Source organism: Amphiura filiformis, chromosome 9, assembly GCF_039555335.1.
Source record: "Amphiura filiformis chromosome 9, Afil_fr2py, whole genome shotgun sequence".
Taxonomy (NCBI): domain Eukaryota; kingdom Metazoa; phylum Echinodermata; class Ophiuroidea; order Amphilepidida; family Amphiuridae; genus Amphiura; species Amphiura filiformis.
The window spans coordinates 49585847-49609989 of NC_092636.1; the positions used below are offsets into that span (position 1 = coordinate 49585847).

General features: G+C 34.7%; 1 protein-coding gene across 1 annotated transcript in view; it reads left to right on the forward strand.

Moving 5' to 3' along the window:
• Positions 1 to 5668: 5668 nt before the first annotated feature.
• LOC140160119 (neuronal acetylcholine receptor subunit alpha-10-like) overlaps positions 5669 to 24143 on the forward strand; it is a 61233-nt gene continuing 42758 nt past the window's right edge. Inside the window, exons 1-3 of the mRNA XM_072183397.1 lie at positions 5669 to 5772; positions 11290 to 11441; positions 14952 to 14996. Of these exons, the coding sequence (XP_072039498.1) occupies positions 5685 to 5772; positions 11290 to 11441; positions 14952 to 14996 (285 nt within the window). The 5' untranslated portion in view covers positions 5669 to 5684. The remainder of the gene's footprint in view (positions 5773 to 11289; positions 11442 to 14951; positions 14997 to 24143) is intronic.

The following is a 24143-nucleotide window of genomic DNA, read 5'->3' on the forward strand; positions in this document are numbered from 1 at the left end:
ATATAATACAAATTTTATGACAAATTATAAAAATTTGATATTTTTCAAATTTTTGATATATAACAGTCCTCGAAGTAAATTGTATAAATCTAATGACATATTCTTAAAGTGTATGTAGCAGGGAGGAAAAGCCGACGGTCAATTGAAAATTTTGACCTTTCATATTGAAGATATGGATTATTTTCCCAAAAAGACCTACTTTTTTTTTGGTGTTTTGGGAAAAAAATCCATATCTTCAATACGAAAGGTCAAAATTTTCAATTGATCGTCGGCTTTTCATCCCACCTACATACACTTTAAGTATAAATCATCAGATATATAAAGTTTACTTCAAGTACTGTTAAATATCAAAAATATCAATTTTTAATGATTTGCCATAAAATGTGTATTAAATTGCGAATTTCAAAAATCAAAATTATTTGATATCAGAATGACATTCTTCGTATTCAGAATGCAATTCGATATGTCTGATGTGCTCTAATGTCCCACAATAAATACTGTCCAAACGTTCATACCCCAGCCCTTAATTATGGGGTTTTTTTCTCAATATTATCTATATGTTGTCAGCTAGCTGCCCATTCATAAAATATATAGCATATTTCCATCTTTCTTAAAGCAGTTGTCCTATAAAACATCGCACAGTTGTTTGTAATACTCTGCAAATATCAACTTAACCATCGCTAAGACCAGTTGCTCTTGAATTACCTTTAAGAGAGAAAATCGTCCTTAGTTGAGAATAGGTGTCTTAATAAAAACAGAACCCTCATTGCACACTTTTTCTCCTATTTCTGAAAAGTTAATCAAATATGTATGTAAAAATACATTAAATCGTTAGCTTTAAGGGGGTACTACACCCCTGCCCAATTTTGTGCCTATTTTTGCATTTTTCTCAAACATTATAGCGCATTGGGGACAAGTAAGATATGTATATTATAGGGGCAAGGACTACAACTATTGCACTGCAAATTTAATTATTTACAGGACAGTAGTTGTAGTCCTTGCCCCTATACTATACATATCTTACCTGTCACCAATGTGCTATAATTTTTGAGAAAATTGCAAAAATAGGCACAGAATTGGCCTGGGGTGTAGTACCCCCTTAATAAACCAAAACAATTACTTCAATCGGTTCACAATATTTTCAAAAAAATGCCCTCTTTATTATTTTTAGTTCTGAATCTATAGGCGCATTTATAACAGCTGAGTTACATTTTGTGCATACTTTAGTCAGATACGGTAGTTTATGAGGAAGAGTAATAACGCCCTCTGCTGTTATTAATTGACTTTCCGTTGTGATTAAATAAGTCCCCAAGGCCGACAGGCAGAAAAAACCCATCACATGCCCCCCCCCGTAGCGCCGCCACTGACGACGACTAAACACAGCAATAATTGACCTTAATGGTGACGGCCGGGTTGTCTCTACTGGCTGACGATAAGGAAACATTTTATGGAGCTACGACTTCTGGAGTCTGCTGGCTCTGGTGTGGATTTTGCAGGCTCACATCAGTATCCGACCAGTATAAATCGGCTATCGGCAACCACAGTACGTAGCTGCAACAAACCATATCATAGACTGGGAGGGAGTTAAAGTCCTTCATCGCGAAGACCAGAAGTACCCTCAGATGAATCAGAGAAGCCACCTTTGGATAAGACGCAGAGGGGACAATTTAAGTTATGAACAATGAAGGGGTTCCGCATTCAACCTAACGGTCGTTTTATCTTTTCAGTTTCGGTTCGGTTTCAGTTTTCGGTTTCGGATCTCATTGTTAATTTGAAGTGTTAGAGTGGTATGTGTGAACAATCCTTTTATTCTAGTCTTTTGTTGCCTACTGAAAAGTGGAACAAAGCTATTTCTGTTTTCGATTTCGGGAGTTATGTTAATTTCCGATATGAAAACGTGAATCCTATTGTAATCACAATAGAGACAGATATACCTTTGATCTAATGATCATCGCCGACAAGTTATGCAATGACTCCTTCTCATGTGGGTTCATATTCAGTGACAAGTAAATCACGTATGCGCAACACATGTATTATGGGGATGAGCATACATTCACTCCGCTCTTGAAATTGATTATTCATATTTCATATAATATAAGATGCTTTTTTCGATTAATATGTTGAAACATGTTGTTCCAGAATTTTTCTAAACAGTTTATTATGGAATGGTGCAATTCACAACATTTAAAGGACGGGTAAAATAGTTTTAACCACTAAAAAATTCGAGGATCTTATTAAAAATAAATTGCGCATTGATAAGTTCAAAAATTCTCCTATCAAACGGGATGTATCTCAATGTTGCCCGATACTGCCCGGGTGGTCCGATTTCATGTGTTTACCCAAAACTTACACAATTGTTCCTCCCCCGGGTTTCAAAATAAACCGCGTCCTGAGCCCTCTTTTTAAATAGCAATAGAAAGAGACATAAAGCATAATGTGCATCATTTTCATCAAGTTAGAATGACTTATGCTGTTTTACCATATTTAGAGCGCACACAATTGTGCGACCATGCACTCCCTCATTTCAAATCTGTAGTTTTGGTTTCTCTTTTGTTCAGAAACCAAAAATCAAGTGATTAAAACGTAGAGCTTATCTGGTCTGCAATCATAACACTATTATGCTGGGAGGACACAGTATAGGGTATATAACCAGAAGTATACAATAGCCTATTGTGCTAACATAATTATTATCATGATTGATATCGGAAATCTATCCCGCGGACGACAGTTGATGCTCTCTGTCGAAGGTAGGTGGCATATTACACTCACGAGTTCTAGGCCTAGAAATCATATACATGCGCGTATATTGAAGGATGGGGCGGGGTGGGGATTTGTTTGTTTGTATGAAACATAAACGATGCATGGAGATGATTTGATTATGAATTAGTTTATTATCCCCGGAAGCACAACCCATACCTCTTTAATAGGGGGCTCCCCTCCCTATATAACCACCTCTTCCCTAAATTACCCCTTTCCCCCTCCCCTACATTCGATATCTTCATCTCGAGCTCTCCTCCCCCTTCTCTTTCACTTCCAATGCTCTCTCCCATCTGTTTCTCTCTCTCCCGGCCCATATCCCCCTCTTCTCCCCTCTATCTTCTACTTTTTGCAGTAAAAATTGCTTCAGTAAAAGCAGAGAAGATGTAAAGAAAGGAGATAGATCCAGCTATCCTCAAACAAAATATGTGTGTTGCCGCTCATTCAAAAGCAATCACGCTATTTAGGTTTAACAATAAAATACAACAAAAGGGTTCGAACCCATGACGGGTGTGATACACAAGTTGCTGCTTACTAGTTTTAGGGAAAGGTCAGTGTCTGTATACCATCAATACTATGCATACCATGCATGCAGATCCTAAAGGCCGACTTACACGTGGCAATTTTCCAAGCAATTGCCTGTTGCACAGACCTTGGAAAAAGATTGCTCCGTGTATTTTGGATTTGCAAGGAATTAATCCCCCAAGCATCAGACAAATTAATCCCCCGAGCAACAGGCAAAAAGGTAGAGACATGCTCTACTTTCAAGGTTGTTGCATGCAATCTAACCTCCTTCAGCCAATCACCTGAGTGAACACGAGCTGGTCGCTGCATTCATTTGGGAAATGTAGGGACCCACTTGATTCACCATCCACAACATGATAAATGTGTGCACATGCTACATTATAATACACTTGTAGGCCTATGTGGTTGTTAGTGGTGGTGTTTAGCCCTTTTGATCATATTTTTCCTTAGCCTTTTCTTTATGGAAAATTGTATAGATATACAGGAGAGGATGGCAATCTTTTGCTTTCAGGACAACACATGAGCCATTTGGATATGATTACGAAAATCAATAACCACTACTTATGTTTTGAGTATATCCCAAACCTATGGCCACGCTCAAGGAATTGCAAGGCCGAACATTGCTTCGTCTATTTTGATCAATTGCACAGCTTCATGGTCAGTGAGCACATAATCTCACCCACTAAGTAATGGGCATTGCAATGGAAATTGCCTCGTGTACGCCCACCTTTACATCCAGTTTATTTCAAATAAAATATGACCGAAGTTCCATGGCAAATAATAATTTTGCACGCTTGGTTACGCTTTCAACCTCTACGATTTATGATACAGCCTATTTTCAATTATCAAAATATCTTTATTAGGTTTGCAGGAAATGACAGGAAAATGCATAAAACAATAAAATATAGATGATCAAAATCATCCCTTTTCTAACAAAATCCTAAAACACTCTCCTAAATAATTAATATATGTTCCAAAATGGGCGGATTTTTTTGAAATCTTTACAAAACTACATTTCTTTCTTATAGTATCCACGTGTGGCATCACTTCAGAGCAACATCAGGTACTTAGCACACACGTGTCATACTTTCAAGGGATTCTCTATAGAAACATTGGATATGGTTTCAATTCTGGAGTGAAAATTAATCAACCGTAGTCGGCAACACACATCACATCAAAGGCTACTTTCAAGAAGATGTGTAACTACTTGAGAATAAAGGACTATGAATATGTGCGACAGGATTACCTACGGGATTATCTCAAGGATATAATTCCGTTCTCCCTCCTTCTTTTTCAACTTTCCTGAGTAAAAGTCATTAGGTTATTAGAGGTCATATAATGGCCTTCCATCGATTCTGGTACATGGGATTAAGGACATGAATCGCTGTTGTTTATAGCACCTATACAATTACAATAGTGGCCCCTTTTGTAATGTCGAATGCAAATATTTCGATGGTCTATATTTTTTTTCAGGTGAATTAGCCTAGGCTTATTCGGTTTTGTAAACCACGTCTTTCAATGTAGATTACCATGCTCGATTTCTCTTCTCGTGAATATTGCACTGCGAAATTTAAACATTTCTTTTGTATACTTAGAGTAGGTAACTTCAAATCAAATAATTTTACGATTCACACCACTTATAAGAAACTGAAACCAAAACCGAAACTGACTGACACAAATGTTCGGTTTTAAACAAAAGGTAAAAACAATGAGTTCGATATCTTATGATTCAAGTGCTTAGGCAGGACAATAGGAAACCACGTGACCAAAACCAAAACTAAAACTAAACATTTGAAATGAGGCACTGTATACAACACAAAAGATCATAAGTGATGATCGTGTTACATAATCAAAACGTTGACTGGAAACCTCAAAGGGCGGCAATTATGATTGTACAATAGAATGCGTGCCAGCTTTCTCCTTCTCTACTCTACTGCCTTCATGACCTGATACCCTCGGGAAAAGGTGCATTCGTCACGCTAATCGCACTTGGCCGTGGAGTTATTATTGCATTGCAACGACAAATTACAACGGCCATTATGATTGCAATAAGAATAACAGCTACTTATTTTAACACGCATGAACGCACATGTGCTCCCAAGTAAAGCAAATAATGAAACCATAATTACTATACACAGGGGTATAAAAACATATATAAATGCACCAGGCCAGAAAACTGTCTCTCCAATGACATTTGGTTTTATTCCGACTTCGCTTAATTAAAAGCCATTCACATATTCGGAATGTCTACCAACCAATAAAAGTCCTTAGCGACCAGACATTATGTACTTCCACCCTCTGCTACCTCATTTAACATGAATAATATGTTCAGCATCTCCAGCATATATATAATATACTCATACATCAAAGCAGCACGGGTGTTCATATCTGTGTTTGTGCTCATGGCGAATCAAATAGTGGATGCAATGGATAGCAGGAGATTGAAATGTTTAGGTTTGATGTCTTTGGCAATTTGGCATTTCGTACTTGGTAAGTACTCTAATGTATGTATAATCACACATTCGTCTTGCCACTTTTGTTATGTCTCATGGCTTTATTTTTGACTGATATTTTGAAGGGTAGATAAAGTGTATAATTAAAATGTGCACAAGTGTAAATTTTATAATTTGAAATTCCCAATATGTGTGGCTTTAAGGTTACGTAGGGTGAAAATTCCACTCAACTTGTCTTTTGTTTTTTAATTTTTATTTATGAAGTATATGTATATATTAAACATCTCAGAGATCTAAATTGAAAAAATTGTACCAACAAAGTATTTTTTTTAATTATTTTCGTGTATCAATATTTGCTCTAGATATCCCACAGCACTAATTCTTTTTTAAAGACAGTTCTTGTTTTAAGGGGACACTACACTTAATCCTTCTGCATTTGGTGTAACTCATGGAAGAAAGAGAAGGTGTGAGGGCTATCATTTTCTTTAGAAGGGGAATCCCAAATATACATGGGGGCCGTGGGTTAGATTTTAAAAGGTATGCCAACATTTCCTGTCATCCTCCCTGGCCCTGCTCTCAGCCAGCCTAACTTTGCCAATGTGCAAACTTTAAATGGCCTAGATATTATGATGCAGACTTGAATGTTTCTGTAGTGTTTCCTAAGCTTTATAAAGATGCACTGTAACTGTTTGCCAAAAACTGCTCCCCCTCCCCCATTCTACCCTCCCCCAGGACTCATAATTATTATGCACCTAGTTACATTATTGTATTTTCACATGTACTTCAATGGGACATTTATTTAGTGATGTGCCCCCTTATAGTGATTATTATTCCAGTGCATGAACTGGCAACCCTATCATTTTCATTTGATTTCTAAAATCACTGAAGCATAAGCACAGTGGAGCATTATGAGTATTCAACCAGCACTATACTAGACAAAATCAATAAAATAAGTATTATCACCTTGGCCCTGGCAACACTAACTAGCATTGTAAACAACTTAGCACATGGTTTGAACATGATATAGATAGTGTGGAAGTTTTGGCAGAAATTTGTCAATTTCTGCAAGTTTTGTGAAAATCAATTGATACTTCCCATGCAGTAAGGATTATCAGTAGTAATACAGGAGCACTGCACCTGGAATATTATGGGATTGTGCATTGATACTGTTAAATAGCAGAAAATGTGAGTACTTGAGAAACTAAATGTGTGGATATCTCAAAACTCCATTTTGGACCATTTGGCCTGATATGCTGAGATAAAATAAATTATTTTTAATGTTTCCCGTAGATGATTCATACAATTTTGATATGCATGTGTTAGCTGATACTTCAAAGAAATAATGTAGGGAATAATTGTGTCAATATATTGGCACACTAAATTAATATTGTTGTTGCAAAAAAGACGACATTTACCCCATCATTTTCATTGACATTATGTGAACATGTAAGCCTACTGTTTCAAATCAAGAGGACCTATCGAAAGAATAAATAGGTACATTGTTTCATTGGTTTGTTTGTAACACATATCCGAAATCGCAATGAAATCGGACCCTCTCCCCATATTTTCCTGGCCTCTTTCCCAAAAAACCTCATGCTCATGAAATTGAACACAAATTGAAACACTTACAAAGTACATTTGTGTATGAGCTATGACGTTAAAAGTATTACAATAATAATCATTAGAGTGTCAACTTTAAGATGAAGTATGATTTTTAGGCCTGCCGTGTTTATTTTTTGAAAAACAAAATATTTTAGGTGGCTACGTGCAGCCAATTTACCTACACAAAATTTCAAAATCCTGTATAACCTTAAAGCCATATTATAACATTTGCTGAGGAGAACGCACCCTTAAATTCTGTTTTTTACACGATTTCTTTAGCGTTTTATTATTACGATGGAAATATTAGTCGAACACGAATGCACAGTACGTACATAGACTACCCCGTAGTCCACTTGCCCATTGTGCATACTCTGGATATTGTATTTAAGCTTAAAACTCTGATTTAATTAATGTGTGCACAATTGATAGATTTTCACATCTGATCTTTTCAGTCACCCTACTCCCTCTCTTATTAGCTTCCCAAGTAGACTACTGACTTTGCCTTGCGGTTAAGATTTTTAACACGGGACTCTATGGAGAGTTAGGCCAATTTATGGCCCAACTAAAATTGGCCATGATGTAATGCATCTTTAAATGGATCTGCCTTGTTTTTGGTCGCCCATATCTCGCTATGGTTTAAATCTTCTGGGCCCGCGCCATTACCATTAACTACACCGTACACAACTGTCTGTGGTATTTGCGGCGCTTTTGTGTTGACGCGAAAGTTAATCTCTCATCAAACATCTAGCGCGTACTTGTGGTTAATGGACTGATAAACAAGTATGTTTAACAGTGTGTTTTAGAGTGCAAAGTCCAGGGGGTAAAGTTCTGCTTACAATTCAAAGTCCATAGTCGAATTTTAGGGTTCGCTATCAATAAACTGGTAGATTCCAAAATCAGAATTGTTCAGTATTAAAGTGAGCCATTATAATTATGCAAGATAATGTTGCATTCAATTACTTTTATTGTCACTAATCATCTGATATTTTTAACTCTTTATGACCATTTTACTATTGAATACTTTAATTTTAATAAGCATCAGTTTAATTTTGAGTTCAACGAAATGGGTTCATCATGACTAATAATAACATATTTTTAATAAAATTCGACTATGGCATAGTCTAAGTACGTACACGGCGTACGGGATACACATACACACACACCCCGAGGATCGTACCGTATTACAACCGCGGGAGTAACATGCATGGGCGCTAGTAGTAAATTCCAATTTTCTATGCTTTACCTCTATTGTTCGGCTCAAAATTACAAGGGGACATATCTGACAGTAAAAGCTAACATTGTTTATGTTCGGGATACACATTAAGTAAGTAACATTTTATGGAAAATAAATACTAATCTAATTTTACAGAAATGTTATAATACGACTTTAATAACGATGCGCCCGCGTCCAAAAGGAGTAAACCACACGGACGTGCCGGACGCGAGTTTTTGAATGGTGTTGAAAAACGTTGACAAATGATTGAATCCCATTCAACAACGAAAACAAGCTATCGTCTAATCCATATGAATAGTTCATCACTAATGTCTGTTAGTCATTGTCACTAAGGGAAAAAAACACGTCAAACACAAAACGTTTTTGACATCATTCGCCAAAGGTTAGCAAAGCTTGCCAGAAAACGTTTAAATGTCGGGTTATATAAAGGGTATATAAAGGGTAAAAACGTTTTCATATTAAACATTTAAAAACATTTTTGATAAGCTCCTGCAAATATACTAACATAATGTTCTTAACAAAATATTTTACAATAACATTTTGAAAACATTGTAGAAATAGTTTTGTAGTGTGTTTTCATACATAACGTTTTCATGACCTTTATATACTAGTAACCAGGGGGTGAGAATGCTCGAGTCAGGTTAAATGTCGGGACCTAGGTCACAATTTGAGAAGAGATGATATACCACTACTGCCATTTGTGGAAGTAAAAAGCCACGCCTTGTGATAGGAAGATATTAATATCATTATGCCTCATCAGTTACTTGGTATAACTGATTTACTGTAGAATAGTTCATATACCATAAAATGTATTAAACATATTTTATCATATTGATTAAATGTGACCAAATGCCGGGAAATAAACTGACCTATGTCATTAAGTTTTTGAAATATGGGGGCACAAAAGGAAAGGGCGTACTTGAAGTGAGTAATCTTTTGTATTGACAAAAGATTAATCACTTCAAAGTACGCCCTCTCCTTTTGTGCTCGCCATATTTCAAAAAGGCTTATTCAGTTCGTAGAGATGATATACCACTTGTGTGAATCGTGATCTATTTCAGTCGCAATTCCCAGATATCGAAGTTCCCTGATATAACCCGACATTTTAATGTTATTAAAACGTTTTTACCAAAACCAAAACCCCAAAATACAACATGTTTAAAACGTTTAAAAACGTCTTGTGTTTGCTGGGACAGTTGCTTTAAAAATGACGTTGCCGGTTGCGAGTACTGCACTCCATATTGATTTTTGAAATCATTTTGAAGAAACCAATGTAAAATGTCAATATCGTAAAATTTGGAAAATGATTTATTAATTCCTTAAAAAAAGATCAAGTTTGACCGATGTTTAAATTATTTTTTTACAAACGTAATCGGACTTTCTGACCCCATCCCTCACTAACGAAAGGACTTTCGTTTATAGGGCTTCATCGAACTTTTGGGTTGTTCCCTAAACATTACAAGAAGATCGATGATTTCTCAGTTGATATTAGCAATAAACTGCAGGATCTACAAAATTTACCCCCTCCCCCGAGAGGTTTGATCAACCACCCAGTCTCGGGTTTCCTCGATGTTTACTCGACCAATTTAATTCTGGTTATGTGGTAAAAATCACTACGACGACCACAAGGTATGGACTATATAAAAGCAGATTGTAACAAGAGTATTCGGAAGATTTTTAGAGATCGAGAACACAGGTAAACGATATTTTCTGGAATTGATTTGTATGTTGCGTGTTATGAGTTTTGATCTCGAACAGTACTTATATTATTTGCATGCGTATATCATGATACTGTGTACCATGGTGTGTGTTTTGCATTACAGGAAACTTTACTTGACCATAAAGTAACCCTAACCCTAAACTCTAACACCACTAAACCGTAAAACCACACATGATGCAGTCATGTCTACAGTAGAATTCATCTCGACCTTTGCAGGACTTAACCCCATTAAAAGCTATTAAACCAAGATAACACTCATTGAAACAGCTCAACTGATTAAATCGGATCTTCTCTGGCTGTGCACATGTGACTGTTTTCATGTGCGATATCGCAATAAAGTTTGTATTATAGCTTCAGTTGGGTAACCGATTATAAAGGAAACGAAAGGAAACAATGGTATGTGTGCTTTTGTTCACGAAATGAGACAATGGCGTGCTTTTTGTAAACCAGCATTCTTGAAAATGAGCAACATAATGATTGTTGACTTAACACGGTTTGGAAAAAATTTCTTCATGTTTTTGGTGTTATCTGTCGTTTACATATCCTTCCTAAAACACAAAAGTACGACCCTCTCCAAACACCTAAATTAGCTAAAAATTTAGGACATGTTACAAAACTATATTGTCTAGAATTTTAGAAGAGTACTTTTAATATTGGCCGGTTATTTTTCACACAGCGACGTTAACTAGTCATATCCCCATACTTTTAACGTAGGGCTATTTGTAGAGGTCACGCGTCAATGGTTGTGTGCTTGGAGCAACCCAGATCGGACAGTAACTGCAGTATGACCTTAGAATTCGTGATAATGCTTTCATCAGGAAGGTAGAAAAGAAAACAGCATACGGTTATGCGTTGCTCGCCACTAGCAAGTAAATCGTATCATAGTTCCATGAAAATCATGAAATGCAAGAATACTTGTTGACAAATTTCGTAAGATAATCAATATCCATTATGAACATTTGAGTTTATCATGTTTATACGTTCTTCCTAAAATTTAGCAACGGATTCCAGTCGCCCAAGAGGAGACCGTTATGAATTAATCACCAAGCTTCTGTCAAACTATGGCTCAACATTAGCACCACCAGTGTTAAATTCCAGCACTCAAATAGAAGTTGTTATCCGTCTGGGAATTTCAAGAGTCATTGAATTGGTAAGAGAAATAAAACGTTGAGAACACAATACTGGCGCCAGGGGTATGGACTGGTGCAAGTGGGCGATAATGGCCATACTGCCCCTCCCCATTTTCATAAACCTTTCACCAAGTTTAATAATTAATTTTTAGCATGAATCGGAAAGATCCAAAATAGTACAACAGTAACGTGAGTTTCATTATTGATGAAAGTAGCAGTGAAAATAGTTCTTACACATTAGCATTAGATAATGCTATCAACATGTATTGATCAACATCATTATTTTACAACAATAGTACAACAGTAAGGGTCGGTTCATAGTGAATATTCGAAGTCGAATATTCGTTGTCGAATACTTTTTGTGACGTCAAAATATATACGGCAACGAATAAAATATGATGACACGCCGAGTTGAATCGGATTAAATATCGCGCAACTGATAGCGAGATACTATTAATTTATATGAAAGGCTTGAGGTCACCTGAATATCGTTCGACGAACGATGATTTCAAAAATCCCCAATGAAAATTAACCTGCACAGTTGTGCAAAACACGCCTGGATAGTTCAAAAATGGCTGACGAACTGAAAGAAAACGTTATTAGTGCGGTACAAGCGTGTCCATTTTATATGACATAAAAGTAAGGGACTATATAAAGACGTCCAGGAAAAGGAAAATGCCTGGCAGGCAATAGCATTCTAATGCTGTAGTGATGGTAAGTTATGTTTTATGCAAATAATATGATATTTAGGCTTACAAACATAACCTACAAATGTACAAGTGAACGGTTCATTGTTTGCTAAATCCAAGCGAGATCACCCGAAAATCTATGCAAGAGAAATTTCTACTGCTGCTGATGAAAAATCCTAGAGTGCGTTTCGAGGTTTTTTTCTGCACTTTACCAGTAGGCCTAGGCCTAATAAATTAAAAAATAAATATAAAATAAAATAAACATTTAGAGCGAATGTTTTTACTCACTGCTTATCTGATCCACTTTCCCAGGAAATATCGATACTCCTTAGTTTTTTTCCCTGACTTTCCAGACATAATTATGAGTAAACATCAAAATTAATGTTTACAAAACAATCAAATATATATATACATTCGTTTGCATTTTGTACATTAATATTAATATTAATATTAATATTAATAATGTACAAACATTAAAAAGGGGGCCTAAGAGTATGTCTATTTTTAATCATATACTAATTCCGCCATGCCCAAACATATTTTATATATGAAATCGTGTATAAACTGACCCCTTGTAAATCTATGGAACCCCAAATTCCAATCAAAAATAAAAACAACTTTGTTATCAAATACACTAGGACTATAGGCTACATTGTATTACAGGAATTTAATAGATGGTGCATTTTAATAAATAAATAGATTAACACGGGTAATGGACGAGAAATATTTGGCAATACCGGATTTACCACATAGGCAGTGAATAATGAAATTAATAAAAAATAAATATAAATTAAATGAGAAAATGAAGGCAAGGACATTTGGTGAAGTATTGTTTTAGAATGCGAAGTAGTCTTACATGTTATCCTGGCCCAGGACACTGATTAATGTAAATTCGACCCATGATAGTTATTTTATCTACTTTTGCCAGCATTCAACCTGTTCAAGGTGATTTATGCCTATTTTAAATAAAATTCCGAAATCTGAAGTATCAACGTTGTATCGTGCACAAATTATGATCCGAGACTATTTCATTTGACACGGTTGTATGGATTTCAAAGATCGGTCCTATAATAGATATCGATTAGAGAATTACAGCAAGAGACTTTGAGGATGCCGTAATCCTCTTGACCATCAACCAATCAGATAGACATATATCAGAAATATATTCGTAGAGTTGAAACTCGTTCAACTCTGGAAATATATATTTCAAGTAATCTCGTTAGCAGCACTTTGGTTTGCAATAAAGCCACGAAGGGGCGGTAATGCTAATATACGATTTCAGTCAAATATTGGTGCAAATAAAAATTATACGACTTCGGTCAACTATTTGGCTATTCTTTGCCCAAAATTATGAAATGTATATCAGTAACAACTCTTAGGAGGGTTTTCGAGTAATTTTAACGAAACAATTTTGGACTTGACGCTTAACTGTGGTGTTCTAGGGGAATTAAAATATCACAACTAACATGTTTAATTCAAAATCGTTGTCCTACAAGCACCTGTTAAATGGCTCGATTCACATTAGGTATAAGTTGGGACATTGTCAGATTGTGTGAACATTACAAATACAAAGGTTGAAAAACAAAAAGCCATTTAAAAATGAATTTAAAAGATCGTCTATTTGTAGCTTTATCACACTGAATAGACCAAATATCTGCCTCTGACGAAAAAATGTTTTCCATGCTGATTTGTTTTTGTAACGAGTATGTCATTTCAAAAAGAAAGAAAAAAAGGCGGATATTACTTTTTTTAAACTCAACGCATTACTATTAACAGGCCTATAATTATAATTATAATGTTATACTTGATTAGATAACAATTAGCCATGTGTTTGATAATTACAGAAAATTAAATATGCAAAATTGCTTCTCAAAGCAAATTAAATTACCTGGAATATGATTGTATGGTGTTAAAGTATGCAGTTTAAAGTGAATTGTAAACAAAATGTGAAAAAAGAAATGGACCTCTTGCATTATATGACCACTGGGGGTCACTTATATTCAATTTGCTCCTCCTGATCATCCTCCGCCCCGCAAATTATGCTAATTATATACCAATTATTCAAATGTCAATACTTTTTTACAACATTTATCATGCTAACTGTATTGGTCTCATCACAAGCTTTAGTTTGACACCAAATTTAACTACAAAGGCTGTAGGGCTCCCCGGGGTAGGCCTATATTATGAACCCCAAAATGTTACATCTCCACTTAAAACGCATGGCCACTTATTGACTTATTTATTTACTTATTTATTTCTTTATTAACTTATTAATTAATTTATTTGCTAATTTATTTCTTTATTAACTTATTAATTTATTTATTCATTTTTATTTTACAGACATTAAATCATGACAGTAGTTCAATATTGAGTTTACTTATTATTGCATTGACTACGTTAAAGAAATTCTCTAAATTTTGCTTACCTAGGTCAACGGGCAATACTTGTTAACAGTCGGGCAACGCTGTGAATTGTAGAAATATATCTTTCTCCGGTTCATAGTTTTATATTCGAAGCCGCATATATTTTGACGACCAAAAAGTATTCGAAGCCGAATATTCGCCTTCGAATATACACTTTGAACCAGCCTTAACGTGAGTTTCATTATTGATGAAAGTAGCAGTGAATATAGTTCTTACACGTTAGCATTAGATAATGCTATCAACATGCATGGATCAACATCATTATTTTAAAGATGGGATTATCTTGTATCAAATTTCCCTGTATGAGTATTACCATTTGAATATTTTCGTTCTTATATATGTTATTAGAAATAAGCTTGATAAGAAAAAACCTTGGGCTAAAAACCATTATGAATATTTTTATGCATATCTTTTACAGAACGAGAAAATGCAAACGTTGACACTTAGTGTGGAAATTGGAATGGTAAGTTATTTTACTGCTTTACTACTTTACTACTTTTTTCTTTCTTTCTTTCTTTCTTTCTTTCTTTCTTTCTTTCTTTCCTTCTGTCCTTTCTTTCCTTCTTTCTTTCTTTTTCTTTCTTCATTTATTGAAATATTTTTTGTGGGACATGAGAGCACATCAGACATATCGAATTGCATTCTGAATACGAAGAATGTCTTCAAATCAAATAATTTTAATTTTTTGAAATTTACGATATAATACAAATTTTATGACAACTTATTAAAATTTGATATTTTTCACATTTTTGATATAATACAGTCCTCGACGTAAATTTTATAAATCTAATGATATATTCTTAAAGCGTATGTAGCTGGGAGGAAAAGCCGACGATCAATTGAAAATTTTTACCTTTCATATTGAAGATATGGATTTATTCCCCCCAAAAGACCCCATTAAAAGCTATTAAACCAAGATAACACTCATTGAAACAGCTCAACTGATTAAATCGGATCTTCTCTGGCTGTGCACATGTGACTGTTTTCATGTGCGATATCGCAATAAAGTTTGTATTATAGCTTCAGTTGGGTAACCGATTATAAAGGAAACGAAAGGAAACAATGGTATGTGTGCTTTTGTTCACGAAATGAGACAATGGCGTGCTTTTTGTAAACCAGCATTTGGTAATAATTTCTTCATATTTTTGGTGTTATCTGTCGTTTACATATCCTTCCTAAAACACAAAAGTACGACCCTCTCCAAACACCTAAATTAGCTAAAAATTTAGGACATGTTACAAAACTATATTGTCTAGAATTTTAGTAGAGTACTTTTAATATTGGCCGGTTATTTTTCACACAGCGACGTTAACTAGGCAATGTACTAAAACACCAAAGTACGAATATTTCCAAACATCTAACGTAAATTTTATAAATCTAATGATATAGTCTTAAAGCGTATGTAGCTGGGAGGAAAAGCCGACGATCAATTGAAAATTTTTACCTTTCCTATTGAAGATATGGATTTATTTCCCCAAAAGACCGAATTTTTTTGGGTGTTTTGGGGGGAAAAATCCATATCTTCAATACGATAGGTCAAAATGTTCAATTGATCGTCGGCTTTTCATCCCACCTACATACACTTTAAGTACATATTATCAGATTTAAAAAGTTTACTTTGAGTACAGTTCCTGAACCTCGTTGACTTGGGGATGATTTGAAATGACCACCAATTATGACTGTTTGATATTTATCATCAGAAATGTGAAAAAAGAGACACATGTAGTACCGGAAAAAGGACAATTTTGTTGAAGGAACAGATTTCAACAAACAATAACCCCGCTTCTGGATATCGTTTGAAGTCAAATGATTGATATACCATTTTAAAGCTTATGATATAAACTGGCCTCAAAAAGAAACTTATAATTTTTCACAAGGTCATATCTTAAAATCCTCTCCATAAAAATGAACAAAAATTGCACACAGGATTACTTCAATATTCTACTCTAAACACATGTCATTAACCAAGCAGTTGTCCAACTGACACAACAGCAAAATGCACTGACATGGAACACCTTCCTGGTCCATAATTCACAGCCCAAAATATTTCTTTTGTTGGGTTCCAATATTGGTCATGACAAATGTATATATATAGTTCTCATTGATTTAAATGTACGCCATAACCTCACCATTGCACATAACTCACTATATTTCGATTTAAGAGAGCTCTTTCCATTAGAGTTAAAAACTGCCAAAGACATGCTGTAAACACACTTTATACTCATACGTCTCATTCCTTTATAAGATATTGCAACGTTGTGCGCTAGAACTCATTAAATAAAATCATCCGTATTCATAACATTCATGACATGGTCTATACCATTCGCATTCCATATAAGGCAAAACCAGCAGTAACTAAACAGGTACTTTCCAATGGTACAATCCTGAAGGTTCACTGACCTATTGATGTATTTCTAGTAATACAAATAAGACCACCTGCTGAGTACATTTTATTCCAAAGCTGTCTAAATAAAAAAAAAGAACAATTATTTCCAATTTTAGAGTTCCATAATAGCTGGGCCTCAGTGTAGGGGGGCACAGCATTTGTTTACATCTTCTTTTTATTTATAATAGATTCCATTCCAAACTACTATTTTTCCACTGTGAAGTACAAAGTGACAACGCTCGCGTATATAGCGCGAAAACAGTTCGCAGTGCTGCGTCTCGGCTGAGGTATGCGTGCCTTCAAAGTCGGCACAATGTGTGCGTCCGCGTCGGTACTTTGTGCTTCAGAGTAGACTGACTGTACAATGCAGCATTATTGTTCATGTGTATTGCACCCATTGGAAATGTCATTTGTGCAAATGTACATTGTTTTTCCATATCGGCGATCATGCATGCTGACATATAAATTTAAAAGTTGCAGTTCAATGGTTATTACGCAAGCATTGTGGCACGTAAAACCCTCCATTTATCTTCGCGCTGACTTCAAATCAATACAAATAACCGCAACTTTAACATTAGGGCACTTCTCTTTAAAACCACTAAAGTGTTGTTAATATTGAACGAAATTGGACAAATGAGGTATCAAAATGTGCTTTCTATGTTAAAATATTGTAAACACAATTATTAGTTCTGACGCTATAGGCGGATTTATAACAGCTGCGTTACTTTTTGGGCAATCTTTATAAGTAGTAAGGACACTAGCGGCTTAACATAAGGTCAAGCCAGGATAATGACATTTAAACCGGAAATGACCAAAAAAAAAAAAAAAACGACTTAAAATACCTGGTTTTTTTTCACTTTCCCTCATATTGTTCTAAAACCTAAAACAAAATAAGAGACTTGATATATAAGGTTCAATTTGGGTGTGGGGGTTTTGATGATGTGTGGGGTTTGTTTTGTATGCTGAAGTTTATGTTATAGTAAAAATAAATTATCACTAAATATATACATGGAAGATTTTGAAACTCCTGCAGAAGATATTCCTTTAGATGATTTTGCGGAGGAAGAGCCTCCTACAACTGAGTGGGATGTTTATACAAAAGATTATTATATTAAATATGCCAAAGAAAAACCCAATGCACCAATCCTTAATTTGCCTAATGTAAACAATTACTTAGAACGTAAGTCCTTTGAAAATCAAGAAGCAAAGAACAGATTTTATGAATTAGTTAAGAAACAAGGGTGGGAAGTAAATTTAAATGCACCTCATGAAAATGAAGTAATTTTTGCAGAAGAACCAAAAACAAAGCAAATTTTTGCCGTTAAAGATTTTAAAGTAGTTAGATTAACAAATCCTAAAAATCCAAATAAATTTCTTTCACTAAAATCTATTGAAAAAAATATTGATGCATTTGCAGAATCAGGTAAAAAAAATGGTTATCGTTTTATAAAGAATCTTCTTGGAATTAAAAATTTTAAACCAGGACTTGACAAACCATTAAGTGAATTACCCGATGTGCCTGAGACGGAGCTTAGTTCTATTGAAAACCAAAGAGCAAAAGACGATTTTTATGAATCAGTTAAACAACTTGGATGGGATGTGGACCCAGATGCATCACTTAATTATAAAGTGGTTTTTAAAAGAGACCCTACAACAAAGCGCCTTTATGTTCTTCATGATAGCAAACAAACCTTTTTAACCAACCCCAAGGACCCTACTAAGTATTTTGCACTAAGCACAATACGACGAGATTATGGTACAGGTGGTACTATTTTTGTTAGAGATGTCCTTGGCATAAAAAATTATAGCGACGGTGCAAAACCAAAAATACCACTTGAACAACGGCAAGATTTAAATCAAATAACCAATGATATTGAAACAACAGTTGGAAGTCCAGATTGTCCAGAAACTATAGAATTACAAGATGTAGAACAAGTTGAAGAAAGCATTGATACAGTTATGGAGACTAGTTTTACTAATACAACAAATGTTCCTGAAGAAAACTTATTACCAATTCGTGAATTAAGAGGCATAAATCACTGAAAAACATGAGAACAACAGTTCATAACCTAATAGGTGAAAGAGACGCCAAAAAGGAAAGATTAAGAGAACTTAAAACTATTGATGAAGAAGTTATTTCTTAAGAAAACAAAAGAGAAATTGAACAACTAGAAGAACAAATTAAACTATCTGATAGTTTAATCCATGAATACGATGGCAAATTTAGAAGCCAGTTTGAACGAATTAAACAAACAATAGATAAAATGCTTAATGAAGACATGACTTTAAACGAACGTCTTAGAACATTATTTCGTGAGCAGGGTATAACTATAATTTCTATCATAACTGCTTTAGGTATGGTAATTGGTGTCATAGTTGAAGGAATTTTATTGTCTGCTAAATCTGCAACTTCTGTAATTCCCCCTAAACCTAAACCACCCGCGCCAAAGCCTGACCCAACACCTGACCCAAAGCCTGACCAAACACCTGACCCAAAGCCTGACCCAACACCACCTGAACCAGGTATTAAAAGTTGGATTAAACAACAATTGCAAAATATTGCAAATTTATTGCTAAAAATAGCTGATAAAATGCTAATTGCTTTGCCCGGTATTATTGGAAGTATTGTAAGTTTTATACTAAAATCTGCGTCAGCCGCTATTGGATTTGTAGCTGAACATTTATGGATATTAGTAATAGCTATTAGTGGAATTTTGTATAATTATGTTATGCAATCTATTTCAAAGTCAAAATTAAAGTAGTGCCAGCAATTACTCCACCTACTGTTAAAAGTAATTTAGTTTCTTCATGTGTAAGTTGTTCTTCTTTTTGAAGTAAAGGTGTATCTGTTTGGGTCAAACGGATCATCAAGTTGGGGTGCATCAAATTTACTTTGAGGTTCATTATCAACTTGAGGTGGATCAAATGTTTCTTGAAGTGGTTGCTCATCATTAATATCATTTTGGCCTAATTGTATTTTTTTAATCTCATCAGATGATGCAATTACAATCAAATTATTATAACCATTAATTGTACCAATAATATAAATCCATATCGCTTGGGATTATATACAATCCCAACCCAACAACATAATCAACCTGGCTTTTAGCAAATTGTAAAGTGGATTGGTATCGCCCAATTGAACTTGGAAGGTCAACTTCAGAATTTATTGCATCTTCAACATTAGCTAAAAATTGTTTTGTGCATCAAATGCTTTACCTGTTCCTAAAATTGATGACCTTGTCTGAGATTGTGCCCCTAAAATTGCCCATACATAAGTGCGAATAGAGTCATTGATTCTTGTTATGCCGGCTTGTGTAAAGCCCTTGCCGTAATCAATCACAAAACTTCCAATCGCTGACATTGCATTTCCATCTGAGCTAGTATCAACCGTATCAGATTGGTGAGTAAATGATTGGTCCATCCAAATTTTATACGTTGCATCTTTACTGTTGCCTAAAAAGTGTACACGGCCTTTTATGAATTGGGTAAAGTTATTGACATTTGGTTTTACAGCAAGTTCTACCTTATCGTTTGTTTTCAAACTAAAATCATGGTGATATGTTCTTGTAAATTTGGCAGTGCCAATTCCATTCCATTCATCTAGTTTTTGCCTAAAATTAATATTGGTTGAAATTCTAAATTCGTTGCAAATTTTTTCAAACGCACTCATATCTATTCCATTATTTAAAGGATTAAACGATTCTTCTGCAGGAAGTGGGCAATTCATTTCATTAAGAATTCGACGAATTTGATATATAGTATGCATGAAATCTATACAGACTTCGAATCATTGGATTTATATGCCGTAAATGGTTATATTTTGATATTCCACACCCAGAAGTAGCACACCATACAGCAAAGTTGAGTTGGTTTTGCCAAAACTGCATTGGGTTAGAGATCCAATTATTATAAATTTCAGGGTTTTCTACTCTTGGTAATTTATAATCAATCCAAATATTTGGAAAGCGAACAGAAAATGTTTTGCGTTTATTTACTTGTATAGTTTGGTTTACTAAACTAAATCGATGTGTTGGCTCATATACTCCTCCTACACGATAAGTTGCATCTTGATTAAACTTGAAGGATGATGGAATACTCATAATTATATATTATATAATATAAATATGTCTCTCACAATAACAGACGCCAGTAAAGGCAAACCATTTAAATTGCAAGAACCATTGGAAGGACACAAAATTGGTTTACATAGAATTGATATATGGATTGATTATTACAACATTTACGAAGATCAATCATGCAGATGGGCGCAAAATGGCAGCCCATCACAATCTTTTACTGTTGAGGCAGGATTGTACAATTTTGATGACTTAGTTAAACAATTGACAGTAGTAGACAATTTGACTATCACAAACGATAAAACAAAAGGACTTGTTGAATTATCAATTCCGGCTGGACTTCAACTCTGACTAACTGAACCAATTAGATATTTGCTTGGATTGATTGACAGTAGTAAACAATTTGACTATCACAAACGATAAAACAAAAGGACTTGTTGAATTATCAATTCCGGCTGGACTTCAACTCTGGCTAACTGAACCAATTAGATATTTGCTTGGAATTGAGGGTCCTGTGGGTTGGTTAACAGGTGATTACATTGGTGATCGACCACCTGAATTTACACCAAAAAGGTTGCTTATTTATTTAAAACAATTATCAACAAGTGAAAATTATAAAAACAAAAATCAAAAAAATCCAACCATCTCTATTATTGTCTAGCATTCCACTATCAGCTGCACCATTTGGGTCATTTTATACAATTACATTCAATAACCCACAGTTCAAACAATTGCAAAGTGATATTCATGAATTGGACTTTGATTTTAAAATAGAGTGGGGCAATGAAGTTGGGCATAAACTTGACAATCATGCCCTACCCATTGATTTAACGGCAACGGCTGGTTATGTTAGCAATTATGCTTCACATTTGCAGAATAGCAAAGTTGAATGGTCAGGGGGACAAATGACGGGAGAATTAAGTCTTGGGAATCACAAACTTACTAACGTTGGAAATCCAGAAGATAATAAAGACGCTGTAAATAAACAATACGTTGATAAATTAATAGAAGGTGAACATGAAGTTATTCCATACGACTTAGGAAGATACATTGTTTTTCCGCATAAAGAGGGCAGTAAGACATACTTTTCTGTTAGAGCTAGGAAGAGAATTGATTTAACTAATGCAATCCAGGTTGAAATTAAGAATAATATCGCAGATAGTTCTGAAAATGAGTATAACAATCAACCAAATTTTATAACAATAACTAAAGACATTACTCTGCTGCCAAATCTTGATAAAGATCTAGGTACAATGGAATTGAATGCCCCTCTTCGAATTAATTTTAGGCTTGCCGTATTTTCGCCAGCTTCATGGACTTTGCTTTTTTCGGCACGACCTGGAGAATCCCCACCCAGCAACAGAAATTACTGTTTTAACATTTTATAACTCTACCAACCAATATACTAAATATCTAGCAATTCAGTGGACGGCGGATAGCTTTAATTATGTAATTACTGATGACGATACTACTTTTAACAATGCTATAGTTCACAGCGTAAATACAGCACAACTAAATCATATAGCGATAGAATATACATAAACTTTGTGTGTGGCTTAACGGAAAACAAAAGGAAGCGCATAATAAAACATTAGGCAATCTCTCCGTTATATCTTTGGGTGTTAAAGAATTGGGAATTGTAAGTCTCTACTCCAGAAACTTAGAAAAACAAGAAATTATACAGCATTTTATAGATTACCACGTTTTAAATTTTACAAATGACAAAGTGCTAATATAATCACAAAAAATATCTTTATTATATATGCCGCAGAAAAACCCAACAGCACCGCCACTTTATCCAGATATATCACAGGTGGAACAACCACCACCTGAAGATGGAGGCATGTCATTTAGATTAAAACAAATACGTGATATACGCGATTATTTAGAAAAAGAAGCAGAAACGCGTGGAAGATTAAGAAGAAGATATAAATCATTTTTTAACGCTGCACATTATACCAACGCTGGTTCTAGTTTAGTTGCTATTGGCTCAAGTACAGCAGCCGCCATTTCATTAGCAACAGGGATTGGTGCAATTGCATCTATACCTTTAGGAATTACAGCTATTGCAACAGGCGTTATTGGTGTAATAAGTTCAGGAATAGGTAAACTTGTTTTAAAAAAGTAGAGAAGAATGAAAAAATAAAATTAACAGCTTTATCAAAATTATCTAGTGTAAATGGTCTTGTAAGTAGAGCTTTGATAGATAATCAAATAAACAATGAAGAGTTTCAAGTAATTTTGCAAGAAATGGAAAATTACCGCGAACACAAATCACAAGTAAGAAAAAAAATTCGCAATGACTTAAGCACCGAAAGAGGAAGAAATTCGTGAAGAGGCAGGAAAAAAAGGACTTTTGAAAGGCCAGGAGATGGCGATGACAAACCTCCAGAATATAATAAAACATACAGGGACAACGACAAACACAGATTCAGTGTAAAATTAGTATGTTGTTCTTATAACAATTTGGAAATAAATTAATGTTGGAAAAAAAATATTTCTACATATATATATACACATGGCAAACATTTCAGTTGAGCAATTTAACCAACAAATTCAAGAACAAAAAGACTCATTTGATGCTATCAAATGGCGAGAAATTGAAGAAGGCCAAATTTATACACTTACAAATGTTGAATATTTTGATACGCAGTACGGAGAGGGGTGTGTTGTAGTACTTGATGGCAATAAGGTTTGGGCGCCTTCCGGTTTGACTAAAAGACTAAAAACAGATAAAAAACCTTTTCCCCGCTTTATTAGATCAACAGGTTTAATACAAAGTAAAAAAAATCCTGCACATACGTACCATGGTTTTGATTTAGTGTAAAAGGTTTTGAAGTAAAAATGAAATTCCACTATTGTTAAATTTTGAAAAAAGTAAAACGTTCTTTTTTTTCAAAAAAAATATATCCTATAATATAACATGTCAACTGAATACGGCCACAAACTTAATCCCTATCGTAAACTTCGCAAACAAAAAGGCGTTAAAGGCATACGACGTACTCTGTACAACACCCACGTGCCAAGCACAATTGATCAAGGTGGTATTTTAACTGTAAGATTTCCTGATCTTGGCAAAGATGATGTTATTACTCCTGGCACATCAAAACTGTCTTTTAAAATAACTCTTAATTCTGAAAGCGAC